This window comes from Trichosurus vulpecula, chromosome 4 (assembly GCF_011100635.1).
Source record: "Trichosurus vulpecula isolate mTriVul1 chromosome 4, mTriVul1.pri, whole genome shotgun sequence".
NCBI classification, from domain to species: domain Eukaryota; kingdom Metazoa; phylum Chordata; class Mammalia; order Diprotodontia; family Phalangeridae; genus Trichosurus; species Trichosurus vulpecula.
This window is the reverse complement of record NC_050576.1, coordinates 296,311,991-296,332,930: the sequence shown is the minus strand read 5'-3', so window position 1 is coordinate 296,332,930 and position 20,940 is coordinate 296,311,991. Positions and strand designations below refer to the sequence as shown.

Genomic DNA, 20,940 nt, shown 5'->3' with positions numbered 1-20,940 from the left:
CATCTCTTTGTATTTTTAGCAGCCTTGCCTTCTGAGAAGTGGAAAAGCTAGTCCTCAATTTTTTGCCACCTACCTTCCTCACAGTTTTTTTTTTAATGTAAGGATTAATGAGACAGTGTTTGTTTAAAAAAAAAAAGTCTTTGAGCTCCTTGGAAGAAAGGCACTCCGGGAGGTGATATATTCCCTGGCCTGGGTAATCTACCCATGAAATATGGCACTTTGAAAGTGTGAGAAACATCTCAAATCACTCTGACAGCATTTTAATTATAGTTGATTTGTTTGCTGCTAATAGTGAAAATGCTGTCAAAGTGATTTGAGATGTGTTTTTTCCACTCATAATGTTATATTTCATGTTTTTGGAGTCATTGAAGCAGCGTTTTGATTTCAAGAAACACATGAGATGGCTCAGTGACTATAAGGAGATAACAGTCTGCAGGAAGTGGACATGGGTTCTTCAGAGACCAAGAGCCCTTATCAAAAAATAGGCATTTGTTAACATAGTACACCCACGTGAAACAGGGTTTAAAGTATGCATTTAGAACCTAAGTCAGGGAAAAGGGAAGCAGGGTGCTTGGCTGCCTGGCTGGGCCTATAGGATTTGGGTAAAGTTGCCATCGTTGATGTGTGTTTACAACTTTCACTACATGGAACAATCCTGATGCTTTGGCAGCTATGACATCAGTAGGATACTTAGGTTATAGGGTATCCAAGTACCACTGTACTCTGTTAATGAGAAATGGGATCTATAGAATCCAGGGAAGAAGAGGTACCTTGGAGTAGGCTAGGAAAATCATCCTTCCTTATAAGAAATTTTATCCACTGTGGCCTTTATGTAGCTTCTAACTTTTGCTACTTTGATTGATCTTTCCTCTGGTGTCCTACTAAGGAAGTTTCTGGGGAGGTTGCCCTTCTGGAAGCAAGACAGTTTCCTTGGTAGCCAGGTGGCCCAGAGCAGAGGGTTTTGGACTCAGAATCAGGAAGACCTGAGTTCATATATTGACTCAGATGTTTACTGGCAGTGTGACCCTGGCCTAGTTATATTTAACTTCTCTCCAACTCGATTTGCTCATCTGTGAGATAGCATAATGGGCATCTAGGTAACACAGTACTGAAACTGGAATCAGGAAAATCTGAGTTCAAATCCAGCCTCAGAAACTGCCTAGTTGTGTGACTTTAGCCAAGTCGCTTGATCTCTGTTTGTTACTAAAGAAGGAATTGGCAAACCTCTCCATTATGTTTGCCAAAAAAACCCCATGGATAGACGTCTACAGAGTCACAAAGAGTCATATATGACTAAAGTGACTGAACAACAGCAACAAGATACTATAGTAATAGTTCCTGCCTCTCAGGGTTGTTGTGAAGAACAAATGAGATCATGTAGGTAAAGCTTTTGGTAAACCTTAAAGTGCTGAAAAAATGCTAAATATTATTTAGAAGTTTGCATGAAATTTTTGCTTCCCCTTTCTCCCCTTGACATGCATCAACTTTCTATGGAGCTAGGATAGCACTTTCTATGTAGCTAGTTAAAACAGGGCCACCTCCAGTCATCCCAATCTATATCTGGCCACTGGGACTTGGATGGGTCTGAAGGAGAGAGTGAGGCTGGTAACTTTGCACAGCTCTCCCTCACTTAAATCCAACTCACTTGCATGTCATGGCATCTCCTCCCTGATGTCATGGTCCCCTTTTAAAATGAAGGATAAACAACAACACCAACAGCTGAAACAGTGCCCAGTTTGAGATTAGAGTATGTGATCATACATGGTTCCAGTGACCTTCCCAATCTCCCACCTCCTGACACCCATCATCAACAGCCCTTTTCTCTTAAATTGATTTGAGCCATTGGCACTCTAGGATCCACACTGTGAAATTAGGGAGAGTAGCCTAGGTCCTGAACTTGCAAAGTAAATGATGGAAATGTTCTCTGGGCCAGCAGCTTATCTTGTAGTCATCAGAACCTCTGTTCACAGGGGGAATGGTCCTAGGTGAATGAGGACCAGAAACAGAGACATTGACACACTTTCTCTGTGCTTTATGCCTGAAGTTCAAAAGTGGTGCTGTAGCTTTGCAAGGAATTTTTTCATTTTGAAAGAGATTATATGCTTAATGCAAGACAAACAGAGCAGTTAACATGTGTCTGTTAGTTGGTTCGTGCTTCAGTCCTTAAGATCAATCATGTGTTTTAGAGGAATCCCCTTGACTCTGCCCCTCAGCCAGGAAAGAACCCCCTGAAGAGCCACACAAGAAGATGGAGGCACCCAGATTCCCTAATAGCCCTTGTCAGACATCGAGCTACATTTGTTCAGAAACCACAGACTTTCTAAGCACTACTGAGCTCTTCACAAATTCGCTTGATAATGTTGAAATATCTAAGAAGATTTGTTCCGTTTGTAGGAAATCCTTCAATAATAACACGTGTTTCCTAGAATGAGTCAGTTGTGGCAGGAGGCAAATGAAACATTCTCTATGTGTCATTTGGATTGTGACTTTGTATTAAAAAAAGTAGGAACAGGATGTTGTATGGTTAAGTGGGTCGGGGCGTCTGTGCTGAACTGGGCAGGATGGTTACCTCAAAGCAGTGTCATTGTTAGGCGAAGAGTATGCAACAGGAAGACCTTGGCAACTGGGCAATGTGCTCTAAATAAAAAGAACTCAGATTTCTTAGCAGTGTCAGATCCACAAAAGGCTTTACTCAAAACCAGTCTTGTGAGGTAGGTATTACAGCTATCCACCCCCATTTTACAGATGAGAAATTTGAGGTTAAAGGACTTGCGTGTGATCAAAGGGATTGTAAGCAGCAGAGATGGGGCATGAGTCCAGGTCTTCCAACTCCAAGTCTGGTACCCGTTCAAACATACTATATTGCTTGTCAGATGGCCTTCGTGTATGAAAACCCAGCTTTGGTCAAAAGATAGTAGGAACATGGAGCTAGGTCCACAAGGGACCTCAGAGGCCACTTTGACCAACCTTGTCATTCTGCAGATAGATTATGAGACAGATTCCCTGTAGGGATCCATTTAAGTAAGAAACTCTCCCAGTACATTGAGAGTATGATTTGATTTACAAAAATTTGATTTGTGTGTAACTTTATCAAGGATACCTTAATATTTAAAATTTGTTTTTCTCAGCATCCAACATGGTACCTTGCACAATAGCCTTTTAATAAATGCTTGTCAATTAAAATGAAGGTGAAGGGGCAGCTAGGTGGTGCAGTGAGCAGAGCATTGACCTCAGACACTTGACATATTTATTAGCTGTGTGACCTTGGGCAAGTCACTTAACCCCAATTGCCCTGCCTTCCCCCCTCCAAAAGAAAAAAAAAAAGATAATCTTTAAAAAAATGAAGGTGAAGAGGAGAAGAAGGGAAGGATATAAGCATTTATATAGCATCTACATGTGCCAGGTATCATGCTTTTCAAGCAAAATTTTTCAAAAACATCCCATTTGATCTTCACTACGAGGTAGGTGCTAATAGTATCCCCCTTTTACAGTTGAACAAAATGAGGCAAAAAGAAGTTAAATGACTTCCCCAGGGTAACACAGCTAATACCTAAGGCTGGGTTTGAATTCAGGTCTTCCTTACTTCAAGCCCAGTGCTCTACTTAAGCCCAGTGAATGGAATTTGACCATCAGTAAGGCCCCTTCCAGTGCTAAATGTTATAACTCCTTTTGGTTTTTATCTTCATCTTAAAATTGTGAACTTAACAAAAGCAAACGAAATGGGTATTTCCATATACATAGTGGAACAGAAAAAAAGAAGATAGTACATAAAACTGCAAGTCTCTATTATGTGGCTTGCTTTTCTTTTTCTTTTTTAAGTGTTTTAAGTGTTTATACCCTGTAGCTTTCAAAGCTGTCATCTTTGCCTGTGCTTCTTTCTGGCTTCCTGTTCTCTTCTCTGCAGTTAAAAAAAAAGATGCCTCAGAGGTGCTCTTTTCACTTAACTTCTTTTCTCGCTCCTTATCCCTAATGCCCCTCTCTCTTCCATTCTTACTCCCACTGCAATTGGGAAAAGAAAAAGAAAAACAAAGTCCTTGTTACAAGTATGTATAGTCAAGGAAAACAAATTTTCACATTGGCTGTGTCCAAAAATGTGTATTTTGTTTTGCATTATCACCTCTCTGTAAAGAGGTGGATAGATGGCTTCGGCATTGACCCTCTGGTATTATAACCGATCATTGCATTGATCATGACTTGGGATGGGGGGAGTGATTCTTAACTTGCTGTCCACAGATAGATTTTAAGGAACCTGTAAACTGAAGAGAAAGAAAATTCTTCTTATTTTTCACCAACTTTAGCTGTTATTTGGCATTTCCTTCAATTGTAAATGTAAGCAACCAACATGATTCTCAGAAGGGGTCCATAGGCTTCACCAGGCTGCCAACAGGGTCCTTGGCACAAAAACCAGTTAAGAACCCCTCGCTTTGAAGTAGGTTATCTTAATTTTCAAGGTCATAGAAACAGGTCCTTTGATCAGGAGAGATGAGCGATTTTCTCAGCTCCTTCTCACCCCATCCTCATCCCACCCCCTACTTCTGTGTAACCTTGAGAAAACCTTGTTACTTTTTTGTGGTTTGGGTGATTGCTAAGTAAAATGGGCCTCGAACTTGCCCCTTTGCCCACTTACTCTGGCAGCTATGAGGAGTAAGGAATGTGGGCAGATGTGAGAGGCCCTTGTATACCACTATTAGACCATCAGGCATCCATTTGCAGGGAAAGCTTATGATCAGAAAGGCTTATCACGTTGTGAGACTAATTGGTAGGGGCTTTCCTTACTGGGCCTGAGAAAATCTTGGGGGTTTTCTTGAGAAAAGTACCATGTCAACTTTCAGTTTTCATCTGGGTCCAGTCAAGTGCCCTTTGTTTCGAAAGTCAAGAAAGTGTCATAGTTGACTCAGTTCAGCTACTGTGTGAAAATCATAAACTTGAGCTGATTATTCCCCCAGCCCCACAAGCTAGCTTCCTCCTTATTGGCTTCTGTCTTCTGTCTACCACCCTAACCTTTGCTTCAGGGTTGATTTGTTTTTCTTAGGAGTCCTGTCCTCTTCATTCTTGGGCTGGAGCTGAGTCTGGTTCTCTGCTCTTTGTTTCATCCACCCAACTCATTGGATTTGCCTGAGCTGGAAGTTGTTGGGCGATAAGGTGTGGCTTGTGGGGTTGGGAGGAGATAGAAGACCATTTTGCCTTGAACAAGCTACTTATTCCAGAAGACTATGTGTGTGACAGTCCAGGGAAGGCAGTATCCCTTGGAGTATAACATTTCCAACTCTGCTTCATGCCCTGGAGGAAGAAATTTGTTTTGTGTTATTTTAACAGGTTGACGCAAAAGTAAATAAACAGGGAGAGAGAGGCAGAGAGAGACGGACAGTTGTCAGTAAATAATGTTACAGTGGCCAGCAATTTAAAGGGAGTGGTTAGAAGCAGTTTCTCAACTAAGCAGCTGGGTCAGGAGTATTAAGTGGGATCTGAGAAGAGGAAGCGAGAGGATGTAAATAGCAAACTGCAGGTTTCCAGAGCCCAGGGCATCCCTCGGTCCTCAGCCCCACCCCCACGCCCCCACCTCGCTTAGGCCTGGGTGAGGTTGGGGTCTTTAAGGGGCCATTTTCCTAAACCAGTGTAGACCACTCTCTTTAAGGTTGGTAAGACCCTAGGAAACTGAAGCTGACATGTAATCTTGTGAAGACTAATAGATGTACAGTTATATCAAGAAGAGGCTGGTCCCCCAGGGATTCATCCTGGGCTCTTGGAGAAAGGGTTTTGTTTTCTTATTGAAGAGTTGGATTATCATGCTGATTCCTTTATTTTTAATGTTCTTGGCTTGCTGTCGCTGATCATGGTGTAATGCCTTGAATTCTGCATTGTCATCTCGGGGAGGGGGGGGGGGCTAATTGCCATAGGTTTAGTAATATTTCTTTAGAAGAAGATAAAGATGAGGACCGGAAAGAAAAGACAGCTGGGGAGAAGGGAGGCCTGCTGGGAAGGGAGGAGGTGGACATTTTCTTGGGAAGCGTTTGAAAGGTGGTACCATTACATCATGATGAGGACTCAGGAGCTGGAGCTCTGGGTCCTGTTCTCATCATGTCACTTGATCATTTTGTAACCTTAGTAAGTCATTCCACCGGTCTCAATTTTCCCATCTGAAAAATGGACACAATTGCATACATTCCTTACTGATCTTGAGCTGGAACAACTGAATGGAAAAGTTAACTGTAAAATAATAATAGGGGGTTGGGCCTGGCATAGGAGACTCTCATATGAGGGGGTTTCCTTTAGCAACACAGGTAAACACTTTCTCTGAAGCTTCTAGTCTAAGAGATAGTTACCTGAGAGAAGTCTAAGTGATCTCCCCAAGGTCACACAGCGAGTCCGTGACAGAGGTAGGACCTGAACCCAGATCCTCCTGGCTTTGAAGCTAAATCTATCCACTATGCCACACTTGCTCTCAAAAGCTAATATGTATAGATGTTCTAAGTTTTGCAAAACACTTTACATACATTGTCTCATTTAATCCTCCCAATAACCCTATGGGATGGGTGCTATTATAATTCCATTTTACAGATAATAAGTAATAATAGTTGACATTTGTAGAGCGCTTATTATGTGCCGGACACTGTGCTAAGCGCTGTACCATGATTCTCACATTTGAGCTTCACAGCAGTTCTGGGAGGTAGTTGCTTTATCCCCATTTTATAGGCGAGGTGGGATTTGAACTCAGACTCTAAAGCTAGCACTCTATACACTGTGTCAAACTGTCTTTCAGGCAGGAAATCCACACAATGGCAAAGTATTCTTCTTTTGATGGTTTTTTTTCCCCTCCTTCTTGTGTGTTCCCTCACACTGTCATCAACTAGGTATGACTTCATTGAGATCCGGGATGGGGACAGTGAATCTGCAGACCTCCTGGGAAAGCACTGTGGGAACATCGCCCCTCCCACCATCATCTCCTCAGGGTCAGTGCTGTACATCAAGTTCACGTCCGATTATGCCAGGCAGGGCGCTGGCTTCTCACTACGCTATGAGATCTTCAAGACAGGTCAGTGATGCCCCAGGAGGAGATGCATCCCTATCAGACACCTCGGTGCCTCTGGGCCGAGCACGGAGGAGCTTGGCAGATATGGGAGAGCCAGAAAGGGGAGCAAGTGCAAGCCTGAAAGCAAAAATGGGAACCCAGGGATGGGGTGGGGCTGGGGGGGGGGGGGATGGGACATTTCCTCATTCACCTGCCAAGGGAAGAGAATCTAAGTCATGTGGGTGGGAGTATTTATTTTTAATAAAGGTGGTAGAGGAGAGCATTAAGGATAAAACATGTTTCTTCTGGCAACCTATTCAAGAAAAGTAATGGAAAAATTTTTTTAAAAAAAGAAAATAACATTTTAAAGGCGGGGGGGGGCAGGGAAGAAAGGTAATGGGCAGAATGCAATTTTCTAAGTAAATTTTTAAAAAGTTCTTGCCCGCCTACAGAAATCCCATTCATCCCCCAAAATTTCTATTGGGGTCCATTTCCATTTATCCCCTCCAGAGCAGTGGAGTGAAATGGAAAGGAGCCAGAAGGTCTGGGTTCCAGTCCTGACTGCCAGTCTGTATGTTCTTGGGGAAATCATTTCCCATCTGTGGGCCTCAGTTTCCTCATCTGAAAAAATGAAAGGGCTATGACTAGATGACCTCTGATGCCCCTTCCAGCTCTCAGCCCTTGCTGAGAGAGCACCAGCATCTGTCCACAGCAGGCCCACTTACTCTCCCTCTTCCCCATTCCCAAACACATCTAGATTGCTGTGAAAACCAATCAGAAAGGTGTAGGAAGAAGAGGCAGAGAGGATTACATTTCTTAGCACTTGGCACCTGGGTCTCCCTTTGGTCTATCCTGGTTTCTTTTTAGACCCCAACAGTCTGGGCTGGTGCTTGATTTCACCGCTGACGTAAGGAAGTTTTCCTTTCCCTTCCTGGCATAAGAAGTCCTCTTCATTGATTCAGCTCCTGTGTTTAAGCATCCCAAACAAAGGCCTTTTTCTGTGTGTCCCCCCACAGCTCTCTTTAAGCCAAGGAGGAGTGAGACTTGTCCCTCCAGAGCCTCTCTGCTCACACACTCACCCCACTTCCAGTAGGCTGGTGGCATCCTCATACATCAGCAATGATGCATTTCACCTCCTTTGCAGTCTGGAGGTTTTGTGACTGGTGTAGTGCTAGGCAAAGGGGATGCTTTGTCATGGAGGGGAGAAATCCAGGCGCCTCTGGAGTTCAATGCAAGGGGAACTATTCAGATATATTTTCTTTTTTGCCAAACAGTTCTTGAAAGGAAGTGGTAGCTGCTGAAAGCACTTTTTTATGTCTTCTCTGTCTAAATATTTGTCAGATTTGTCTGCATGAGAACAAGAATTTACAACAAAATAAAGGAGGAAAGCTGTGTGAGTGAGCAGGAGCATAGACTTTCACAGGGTGTGAGTAAGGAGGCATACTTGCTCCTGAAGAGGTTAGTGGCCTATGGTGGTGAGCCCCAGGCCTAACTAAGGGGAAGACAAGAATGCAGCAGGGCCCAACACACTTTATGGCCAAAGACAGGCCTGGTTCTAGCCTCTTGGAAATAACATTATCAGTATCATCCTGAGCCCTCCATAATTCTAAAAAGCAAGCTGGGATCAATAGAAATAGGCCAGTCACCAGCCTGGAAGCAGTACTCACTGGCACTCAAAAATTGCATTGGGTAAAGTTTATGTAGGAAACAGACACACAGGATCTAAAGGGAGGAACAATGTGACATGGATGAAAGAAGTAATTTTCTTTTCCAATTTAAACGAATGGTTATTGATAGCTTCTGTTTTTACCTCACCTTTAGCTCTCAACCCACTGAATCATCTCTTGTGACAAAGAATAAAGTAAAACATCAAGTTAAGTTAACGTGCATTTATTAAGTGCCTTCTATGTTTTGTACTTCAGACACAAAGAAATGCAAAAGATAATCCTGGCTGTCAAGGCATTCACAATCTAATTGAGAACAAAAATTAAGTAAAACTAACCAACCTAGTCACTGATCTGACAGCATGTTCACTTTTCCATGGTCATAGCTCCTCAGTTCTGCCAAGAAGGGAAGGAGGTACATCGTCTCAAGGGCCAACGTTATGGTCATTATAATTACAGCGTCTATCTTGGCATCATTCTCTATGTATACATTTGTATATGTGAGGCGTCTAGATGGGGCAGTGGACGGGGTGCAGGGCCTGAAGTTAGGAAGAACTGAATTCAAATATTAGCCGAGATGTTAACTAGCTCTGTGTCTGTCTGCCTTCGTTTCCTTAATTATAATATCACCAATCTTCCACAGTTGTTGTGCGGATCAAATGAGATAATATTTGTAAAATTCTTAGCACAGTGTCTGGCATGTAGTTTTTTTATTGGATTTTCTTTTTTTTTTTGGAGGCAGTTAGTGACTTGCTCAGGGTCATATAGCTAGTAAGTGTCCGAAGCTGGATTTGAACGCAGGTTCTCCTGACTTCAGGGTTGGTGCTCTGTCCACTGCAACACCTAGTTGCCCCAGCATCTGGCATATAGTAGGCATTTAACAAATGTTTCCTTCCTTCCTAATTGTGTGGATCGTTTTCCTGGTTCTGCCTACTTTATCAGACATCCATCAGTCTATATAAGTTTTCCAATGAGAAATAGACATTTTGAGGACTGTTTTGTTTTTGTTTTTGTTTTTTTACCATTCTTAAGCTTAGGATATTACTCTAGTCTCAGAAATCCTTCAAACCAAAATAAATTTTCACCCACATCAGTTTTAAATATAAATGAGCACCATGCCTCCTTTTTCTGGTGGAGGGGTTAGTAAATAGAAGGAAGGAAAGGTGATTGTCAGGAAGTCAGGTACAGGGCAGAGGGTCCTGCAGGTTGAATGTCATTGTTTAAGGACCCACCACAGCACAACTTCAAATGCTACAGCACATCTTTGGATTGCTAGGACGCAATTGTGAAGACCTGAATTCAAATTCTACCTCAGATACTTACTAGCTGTGTCAGCCTAGGCAAACCAAGTAAACTTTCTGTATCTCAATCTTCCCATCTGTAAAATGAGGCTAATAATACTGTGAGGGTAAAATGAGATAACATATATAGAAAAAACACTCTTAATGTGGTATATAAATGCTAGCTATAAAAATTTTTTTAAAAAATAAATAAATACTAGTTATAGGTGGATATTAGGTGGTGATACAGCATTCAGCCCTGAGGACTGGACCTCTGGTCATGCAAATGTCAGCAGTACAAAAGGGAGAAGAAGTCACCCACTGGACCTTCCAGTCTCCCGTGTGGGCACAGTAAGGCCATCTGGGGAACATCCCTGAACACCACATCCAGCTGTGTAGATACATGGGTACAAAATGAAGAAGAGTTGAAAATCCATTGAGGTGCCAGACCTCGTGCCCACGTTTCCACTGTTGGTGTCCTGGGAAAACACACACACACACACACACACACACACACACAGACACACACACACACACACACACACACACAGAGTTTACGTCATCAACCAAACATGAAAGAAATGCATGAATATACTGAAAAAATCCAAACAAACACAGTTCTGTTTGCTGGCTAGCATTCTTCAAAGAGAGCAACAGGGGGAAACTGTAAACAGAGATATACAAATACCCATACCAGAGGGCTTTGTAGCCCAGCGACAGTATATTATACCATTAAAACATTGCTGAAGAAATATACCGAGAGAGATAAACTCACAGCTTCGGTGCAGACAGGGAATCTTGTGATGGGTCTGGGAGCTTCATGGCTGGCTCCAGCCAAAGTAGGCTATAAGGGATCATATATCACTTAATTGGTTTTTTTATTCTCTCTTTTTAAAAAAAAATTATTTATTTTATTTTTACTTTATGAAATAAACCAAGCATTTCCATAATATACCAGACTGGTTATCTGCATAGAAGAAGGTTAGTCAGAGGAAAACCTTGCAAATTTGAAAATGAGATACCCCATCATGGATAGAAACAACAGCAGAAATTTCAAGTATCATTTTTTAAAAATCACTGTTGAGAATCGAAAGAGTTAGAGGTTCATTCCTTTCCCACTGTCTCTTGAACTTGAATTCAAGGTGTCTTTCTTGGGACCTGGTGATGGCTGAGCTTGGCTTCTCAGCTGTAACATGTAACTGGGGGAATCCTAGCACCCCTGAGTTGAGGCTCTAAGTTAACTCTAGTGGTCTGGGTTAAACTCTGCTTTCAACATAACTACTTTAGTTTGGCTTTTAGTTGGAAGACTTTTCTAGAAAAGCTCCAGATACTTTTGGAAACCCTTGTTCAGGTTTTTCTGCTTTGGGGACTGCTGTTCCAATTATACAGCAGCTAGGAAATCATGCTGGGCTAAAGCTGTTTAGAAAGAAATAGCTCCCTGCTGTAGAAACCACTTACTTTCCCTGGCAGATCTTTGCATGCAGTGTAGAGAAGGGTGTCTGGTCCATCTGAGTGGATTGAGTTTGTTTTTTTTAATGTGTCTGACCCCTTTGACATAAGAGCTGAGGAAGAACCTAACTTTAGTCCTAAGAATGCTTATATTTTTCCTGGTATCTCTGACTTAAGAGAAGCAACATGGAATAGTGGATAGAGAGTTCCCTTCAGAGTTAAGAAAACCTGGTTTCAAGTTCTGACGATGACCCATAATGGCTGTGTGACCTTTGTCAAGTCACTTAAGCTCTAAGTACTCTGGGCAGCTCTAAAGACTGCAAAGAAAGTGCTGACCTACAATTGTAGGATAGTATTCTCCCATATCTGGGAGTTCCCCATGGCAATGAAATCATGCATGGGTCCCATCCCTATCCCTCTGATTTGTGCTGAATATTCAGTATGCCTTTCTTTCTGGTCTTTGGGCCAAGCCCAGAACAGCAGGCCGGTTTCCTGATGCCATCAAGAGTTAGGCACCCACTATTTAAAAGAAAAAGGTCTGGTTGTTGTGGTGGTTGTTGCTGTTACTGTTGAATGTATCCTGGTATCTACCTGGCGGAGAATCTCTTCTGATCCAGGGGCAAGCTGATGGAAGTAACAGCCCTGGGGCAGAGACACACCTTTCCTTTGAGTACCCAAACATGCATAATTGGGCACAATCTTCTGGGAATCAAATGTATTTTAGAATCTTTCCTCTAGTCTTTTGTTTTGAAACAAAAGGAGCAAGCATGGGCAGGAGATGGGGGCTGTGGTTTGGAAGAGAGTGTGTTTGTGGTGGTGCTGAGGAGGAACAGGAAGGAGGGGGTGTTTTCAGGAACCTTCTTTGAAACTGTTGGTAATTTCAAGTGAAATTTCCCTCTTGTGTGAAGCATCTGACGGGACCAGGGATTTCGCTTTAATTCCCTACTCCCAAGGGAAATTCCAGTCCTCTTTAAAGAGAATTACAGTAAGGATAGGCTCTAGGAGGGAAAGTCAATACTCCTCCCCTGGCTCTCAAAGCTGACCTGCAAGTTGAGAATGGAGGTTTAATTTTCTCGCTGCCACGCATGTGGCCCTGCCAGCCCGGCTACAAGGGGAGGCAGCTCAGCAGCGGCTAAACCCTAACCTTTTCAAAATTCCTCTCGGACCCCTTGAAGATCTGCCAGCCGGCTGTGCTCTGCTGGGCTGCCCTGGATCTCATCATACTGGGCGAAGCAGGCGGCCAACCGAGGAAGCACTACTGGAGGCCAGAATGACAGGAAACAAAGACAGGGCAGAGGATAGCTTAGCTCTGGCCTTACTGGTCTGGCTTCATGCTCCAGCAGCCCAAGGGCTTGCCCAGATGGTGTAAATATCCCGGAATGATGGAGTGAGTGCAGAACCTCTGGGCCGCTGTGGTTAGAGACAGATCTCCAAAGAATTAAGAAAAGGTTCTTTTCGAGGTCTTCGTGGATCCAGTATCCCTGCCCTGCCAATCTGCTTCAGTGAACAGGGTTGAGGGTGAAGGGTGTGTGTGTGTGTGTGTGTGTGTGTGTGTGTGTGTGTGTGTGTGTGCATTTCCTTCTCAAATCTAAAGAAAAGAACATTTCTTCCTCTCCAATACACATTTGCATGGCACCTTTTAAAAGTCAGACATTCACTGCTTTCCAGAGAACCATCATCAATAAAGATACTAGTGAACCGGCCTGCTAGGGAGCCTCGGATAAAGACATCGCCGCAGGCTAAGATCAGGTTATTGACATCACATAGTTATATTTCTGTGCAATCCCCAGAGGACACTTCCTTGCCAGTAAACACCTGGTTTATTGAATATTTCTGTGTTTTTCCTCCATGCTTGGAGTGTGTATGATTCTCTTCATAAATCCAGCTTACCTTTTTATCTGCGCTGAATGCAATTAATTCTAATTGTTAGCATTTGCATTCAGTGTGTTGCTAGATAACTTGTGTTGGCTCTGGTATGTTTGTGTGCCTGTGTGTGTGGTTGTTGTTGTTGCTGCAGCCACAATGGTGTCATGTTGTCAAATGGGGAGAATTGGCATCTCTGTTTGGCTGCAGCAGGAGACTTAAGTCCTGAGGATGCTTACATTTTTCCCTGTATACAGGATGACTCCACCTAGAGGCATTGAGGGGTAGGGTAGCTGTTGCTGTCCAAAGCCACACTGGGACAGGAATGTGTGCTGCATGTAATGAGGAGGCCTCCATCCTTTCTAGGAAGGCACCAGTACCAGTCGTCTCTATCACACAGAAATTAGAAGCTTTCCGAATGATATCTTTCTCCAGACAGTGGTAGAACAGCCTTTAACATCCCCTATACCCTGCTGTGATTCAGCGGCTAAAAACTCCAATTGTTAATTGTCTGATTACTACAGAGCAACTAGTTTTAATATGGTCATGACATGAATGGGGACCCAGGCTCCCCTTTGCCCCTCCCCTGAGGCACCTTGGATCTCAGTGGGGAGAGGGGGGCACTTAGTTGGCCACGGTACAATGGAGGCCAGTGTTGAGGTCAGCAATAAATAAGTGGTAACATTGTTTTGCCTGCTGGCAATCAGAAAGCCTTCCTTAAGGATTGAAATAACTTACATTTCTGGAGCAGGCAGCTGAGTGAGATGAGAAAGGAGACTCTGTTCTTTTCAGCAGAATTCACACACATACACACATACACACACAAATGCACATACACATACACTTCTCTACGTCCCCCAAAACATTTTAGTTGTTGTTTCCCTGAGATGTGGATCAGGCCAGATGTTTCTCCCCTTGGTCTGTGCTTGAGAAGAACTGGTTTGGGGACTTTAATTGTTGGGTGCTGAGAGGGGGTTCTTCAAGGATCTGTCCAATGGGAAAAATTGAGACTTTGACCCAAACATTTGGACTATCAAACACAGTAAAAAGAGACCACTTTTTTTTTAATGTTGCAATTCTTTCTTACTTCCAGGTTCTGAAGATTGTTCAAGAAACTTCACCAGTTTGAATGGTACCATTGAATCCCCTGGGTTCCCTGATAAATACCCACACAATCTGGATTGTACATTCACCATTTTAGCCAAACCCAAGATGGAGATCATCCTTCAATTTATGACCTTTGACTTGGAGCACGATCCACTGCAGGTGGGAGAAGGTGACTGCAAATATGATTGGCTGGACATCTGGGATGGCATTCCTCATGGTGAGTATTGATGGGTCGTAGACGTTTTTCTCAGTAGATTGCCTTCTGTCTACAAATTACCTCAGTGAGATAAAAAAAGAAACCAAAGATTTTAAAATTATAAAGAATTCTGTAGCGCTAACTCAAAGGGTGATGACCCATTGTTCTCGACTAAAGATAGAACACGAGATGTGTAGAAGTTGTCCTTTCTTCTGCCCTGGGATTCTTTGAGAATTAGATGCATGCTATATTTTTAGGCTAAGTTGGAGGAAGTTTGTGTGGAAATGAATGTGGCCCAGGCAAGATGATAACACTAGAAAAAGTACTACCTCTGAAATCAGGACTTAAGCTCAAATCCCATTTCTTAGACTTACAATGTTTATGACCTTGAGCACATCATCTAAGCTCCTTAGGCCTCCGTTACCTCATCTATAAAATGAAAGAGTTCAAAGCCTTATTTTAACATATAATTGGGGAAAAATTAAAATATTGTCTAAAAAATAAAATAAAATGAAAGAGTTGAATTGGTTGCCTTTGAGGTTCCTTATAGCTCAAGATCTATGACTCCCTAACTTCAAGAGGATCTTTCCAACTCCATGGGTCCAGAGTTTCTGCATAAGTTGACTCTTCTCTAATTAGAAGCTGTACCCAAACAGAAACATGTAGCATTAACCACTCTTCCTTATAGGTGCTACAGATGCTCCTTTTCCAACACTGAATGGGAGCAGCATTTTTTCAAAGAGATGCATGTAGGCAGGGTTAAGTCAATAGAATGTGAACGCTGATCAAGAATGACCATTCTTACATTTTGCTTTACCATATATACTTTATTCTAGTAAGGCAGATAGTGATTGCACATTGAGTAACTAAAATGAGTTAGGGGGTGAGGGGTTGTTATATGATCGGCAGGAAATTTACCGTTTCCTTTCTACTGACCTCTCTCTCCCCATCTTCCAGTGGGTCCCCTGATCGGCAAATACTGTGGCACTAAAACTCCCTCGAAGCTCCGATCTTCGACTGGCATCCTTTCTCTCACCTTCCACACTGATATGGCAGTGGCCAAGGATGGGTTCTCAGCACACTACTACTTAATTCCTCAAGAAACCCCTGAAAGTGAGTTGGAAATCTTGGCATTTTATGGATGTAATATTCATCATGATATAGCCCATGACTCTTTACAAAAACTTTCCAGTTTTGTGTATGTGCACTTGAACATATACATCTGGAACACATATAAATCAAATATAAATATGCTGGGGCAGAGTGACAAGGACATGATGTAGCCGTGAGGTTAAGGAAGTGGTAGGCTCTGGTTCAGTTTTCTCTTGAGAGAAAAAGCATCTAGAACGAGGGTTCCCAATTTTTTTTTTTGGTCCCTATACCTCTTGGCTTTCCTGTGCTCCCTATTCATTACAAAAGGAAATAAAGTCTCGAGCATTGGTATGGAGAGTCAACCATCCAGCCAAGAAGATCTACATTCTCTGAACCATATTGGCGGTGTGACTCAATTTTTTAAAAAACAGTTTAATTTATGGAATAAAACAAGTATTCCCATAACATAGTATAATAAAAAGATGATTGCAAATGAAACTCCAAATCTATTATGCTTGCTTTATATGCTTTCCTTTTAAATATATAATACAATTATGTAAATTTATTTTTCCCTCTTTTTTTCCTTTGTGATTTAGCTCTTGGTGGTCAGAGGCCAATGGTGTCAAACTCAAGTAGAAACATTCCTACAGGCTGCATATTGCCTTAGAAAACTACAAATTAACATTATCTACATTTTATTTTATTTTTATTATTATATTATTATAGAATATATAAACATGTATTATAAAATATATAAATAAATATTGAATATTATATAATTATATAATATAAAGAAACAATGTGATATATTATGTTTTATATTATATATTTATTGTATTGTATTTTATTTATTTTGTTAATCATTTTCCAATTTACACGTTCATCTAGTTCTGGCCAAACTCACGGACACCTTGGTTAGGTGACTCTCTAAGACTATAAGTTGCAGAAAAAGTGCTGACCTGTATTGGTAGAGTGAATTTCAGCACCTCAGAGTTCCCTCTATCAATGAAATCACACGTCTAGTATCTCTGCTTTATGTACATAGGAAAAAAAGAGGCTTGTGAACAAAACTGAATATCCCGTTTCTCAGAGATGAATCATTATAGATAGAATTAAATCCTTCTGAAATATTATAATATGATATTGTTTTATATTATTTGTATGTATTATAATGTTATTAATATTGATGAAATAGTCCTGTACTGCCTTGGTGAGCTTCTTGTACCCCCAAGGGTATGCATATTCCAGATTGGAAACCTCTCACACTAGAGCCTTTCACAACTGTGCATGTGAGAAACCTTTGGCTTTGTGTTACTGAGGACCCTTTTTGGCTACAGGTAGGGTTTCCCTAGTAGGGTTTCATTGGGAACCTTAGTGGTCTTTAGACTAAAGTACTGAGCTGACTCTACATAAGATGATTTGTTATCTTTCTTATGTCTTCTCATGTACACACTTGGCTTCCTTCAATGCTCACCTAAAACCTGACCTTATACCACAAGCTTTTCCACATCCCTCTTCATTGTAGCACCTTCCCTCTGTTGATTATTTCCAATTTATCTTGTATATAGCTTGTTTCTATGTAATTATCTACATGTTGTTTCCTCTATTAGACCACGAACTCCTTGAGAGTTTTACCTTACAGTACCTGGAATCTAGCAGGCAATTAAAAAATGTTTATTTACTGACTAATTGACATAGAAAAATTTCTAAAGTTGAGTTTTTAGGACAAAAGAAGTAACCAATCGCTTTAAAAACTCACAAGATTCACAAATTAAAGTGTTATGGAATCACCTGGGACTGTTCCCTTTTCCTAGCAAGAGACCAAGTAGGTTGGCCTGCAGCAGTCAGAAGCCAGGATGGCCTTTTTCAACCAGAGGTGATCTAGAATGGGAGGCAGACACAGGATCATAGACTATAAACATCAACAAGAATAAATGGCGGCTGCAACCACAGCACTAAAGGATGCTGTTTTTAACGCGTGGGGAAAAGATTGTTGGTTCTTTAGAAGCCGTAACCTTGGATGCACTAGCAGCAGTCATCACTGGTGGCATCTATATAGGAAGGGAAGCAATTTTTTCCTTCATAGAAGCAGGACCAGAGTAAGTAACTACTAGATCTGTTTTTATGGACATATGGTGCAAAAAAAAAAAATACTGAGTAACACGTGTGCATATGGAGAGTACTCACAAACTTCAGATATATTTGTGTACCATGGCATCTGCTTTTTGTGACAGAAGCAAAGAGGTTAATAAAAAGAGGAAGGCAGGTGGGAGGAAGGAAAGGGAAAGAGGGAGGGATGGATGGAAGGAAGGAGAGAAGGAAGGAAGGAAGAAAAGAAGGAAGGAAAGAAGAAAGGAAGGAAGGAAGAAGAGAAAGAAGGAAGAAAAGAAGGAAGGAAGGAAGGAGAGAAGGAAGGAAGGAAGGAGAGAAGGAAGGAAGGAAGGAGAGAAGGAAGGAAGAAAAGAAGGAAGGAAAGAAGGAAGGAAGGAAGGAGAGAAGGAAACTTCCCATGTGTACGTTAATAGAGTTGCATTTGCAAGCTACATCAGCCCACTCAAATTGCCTCCACTTTTTTCACATGTATTTGTACTGCTGTAATAGTGCATCTTCCGGCAACAATGATCATCAGCAGCCTGAAGTAGGAGCCAACTCTGTGCTATAAACTGTAATTTCAATTTCCATGATAGTTCTTATTTATCCACAGCTTGGTTTCTTTTATGGCTAGTTTAGTTTCTATAGAGTCCAGCAGGGATGGGTGCGGACAGTTGTCAACCTGAATAACGTTCTCGAGACCCAAGAGTACCTATAAAGCCTTGTTCTGGAATTTGAAGAGGATTTTGTGACTTTCTTTGGTTTGGGATTGAGAGCTATGGTTTTGTTTTTTGACTTTCTCAATATCCCTTTGTGCCCTAGACTTCCAGTGCAACGTTCCTTTGGGGATGGAATCAGGCAGGATCTCCAATGAGCAGATTAGTGCCTCTTCTACCTACTCTGATGGCAGGTGGACTCCCCAGCAGGGCCGGCTTCATGGTGACAACAATGGCTGGACCCCCAACGTGGACTCCAACAAGGAATATCTCCAGGTACTCAGCCCAGAAGACACATAGGTTGAGCCTAAATCCCAATTAATATGATGGAGAAAAGGAACACTGAGTTGTATAGGGACACCAACAGAAATATTGTTTTCCCAGGTAACCACAATGGCAGAGATGTTACTTTGATATCCAAGGAAATTTTCTGTAAGTTGATCTAGAGCTCCCTCAACCATTGCACAGAGAGACTGACAACACGGACAGTGTCCTGAGAATGGGCATTCCCTTATCTAGATGGTAGCTCATCATGGTAGCTTAGTATGGTGGCAGCTGCTTTGGTGGGAACCTCACCATGAAGGCCTTTTGCATGTCACTGGTAGACCAACACAATTGGGGGAAACCTTACTACTGCGATGAAGCCAGGGCTGGTCAGGCCCTTCTCTGCAACTCTCAAGATTATAATTTTCTTTCCCTTTGAACAAGGCTTGCAGCTCATGCTGTGTAGCCAGCCCTTGCAACAAAGAGGTGACCTAACTGTGGCCCCTTGGAGAGAGGTCAGCTAAGCAGGGGAATTCTGTGAGTTCCAAGCAGGGGCAACTCATGCTTTTATGGCCCAGGACAGCCTTGATTTCCCATTGACATGTCAGCACAAGTTCTGATGTGACCTTGTGACCCCTGGCTCACGATGGACTTTGCAGAGCCCACAGTGGCCAGAGAGAGAGAAAGACCACTTAGAGACACTGGGAGTCTACAATGGTTCTGACAGCTGGCATACCAACCAGCATAAACACATCTATGAAGCTATTCTTCTGAAAGCACTGAATGCCTTCCCTCTTCTTCACTGCTTGTCTAGTCCCTACTCATCCTTCAAAATCCAGCTCAGCTCTTACCTCCTCCATGAAGCCTTCCTTTTCCACCCCTAGATGATTGTTCTTTTCATCATCTTCATTCCCACAACTTCTGCTGTTAGTCCTGCTCATTTGGGTACTTTCTACATACAATCTCGCTATTCCCTAAATTCTTCTCTTGTGTGTTTCTGAGTTGAGAACTCCCCTGATATTTTTTTGGTAATCTCTAGGGCTTAGAATTGCTAAGCACATGGTAGATACACAGAAAACATTTGCTCAGTGGAATTCCATTGAAATGGCATGCACTGGTTAAATTTTGCTCACTCAAGAAAAACAGGAGTAAGGGGATTACATTTAGCAATTTCCTAAATGGATTTGGCATCATGGACAAGTAGATGCTTTAAAGGGTTGGGCACACACTTCTTCCAATAAATGTAAAATGGAGCAGAATCTTTATTCTTTAGGCTGGCACTTTCTGCATAAAATTTGACCCTTTAGCGACCCACAAAATTAATGGAGGAAGGAGCAATGTTGGGGAGGGAAGAAAGGCAGGGACATTGGACATGATGATTTATCCACTTGGATTGGATTTATCCACTGCCGTATTAAGATGGTGTTCATTAGCTATGGTCTCCCACAGTTTGGTTAATAACCCAGTAATGTTAATATTGGAGTAATCCTGTGCCATTGGGCTGTTTTTTACTCAAAAGCATCTCATTCTGCATTGTTCCCTGCAACCAAAGAAAGGTTACCAAAAAAAAAATCACAAAAAAAGGAACAAAATTTGTCTTATCTATGTGGCCAATTTAATGCCAAATAGTTATGTTTGGTTGTGAAAGTAGATTCAAGACTGGCAGTAACCACAGTGGGCCATAGGCACTGGGACACATTACCGGCGTGTCAGCCGAGGAAGTAGAAAGGAAAGCAAGATGATGTCCTGTTATGACTGTAGCTGAGTCTCCCTCTCCTCATCCATCTTTAATGCCCCACAGGTGGACCTACGTTTTCTGACTATACTTACAGCCATTGCAACCCAGGGAGCTATCTCTCGGGAAACGCAGAATGGCTACTATGTCAAATCCTACAAGCTGGAAGTCAGCACTAATGGTGAAGACTGGATGATGTACCGGCATGGCAAAAACCACAAGGTAAATCTGTTTCCCAATCTCAAATGCACACTTGAACAGAAAGGAGGAGAAAAGAGTGGGGAGGGGAGGTGGGGAGGAGGGAAGAAAAGAACCTAGAATAAACTTCACCTACTGGAATAGGCTTTGTTTTGTGAAGCTCGAATAATTGATTGGTGGGTAGGGAGAAGGGAGGGGTGGAGGGAGCTGGGAAGGATAGACCAGCCCTGAAAATCCTCTTTCTTATGCTAAAGTGATTGGAAAACACAGTTTCTC

General features: G+C 42.2%; 1 protein-coding gene across 3 annotated transcripts in view; it reads left to right on the top strand.

Moving 5' to 3' along the window:
• NRP2 (neuropilin 2) overlaps window positions 1-20,940 on the top strand; it is a 151,170-nt gene that overhangs the window by 34,690 nt on the left and 95,540 nt on the right. For all 3 annotated transcript variants that reach the window (XM_036754602.1, XM_036754601.1, XM_036754603.1), the window contains exons 3-7: window positions 6,852-7,033; window positions 14,359-14,589; window positions 15,526-15,681; window positions 18,574-18,743; window positions 20,533-20,688. In XM_036754602.1, the coding sequence (XP_036610497.1) occupies window positions 6,852-7,033; window positions 14,359-14,589; window positions 15,526-15,681; window positions 18,574-18,743; window positions 20,533-20,688 (895 nt within the window). The remainder of the gene's footprint in view (window positions 1-6,851; window positions 7,034-14,358; window positions 14,590-15,525; window positions 15,682-18,573; window positions 18,744-20,532; window positions 20,689-20,940) is intronic.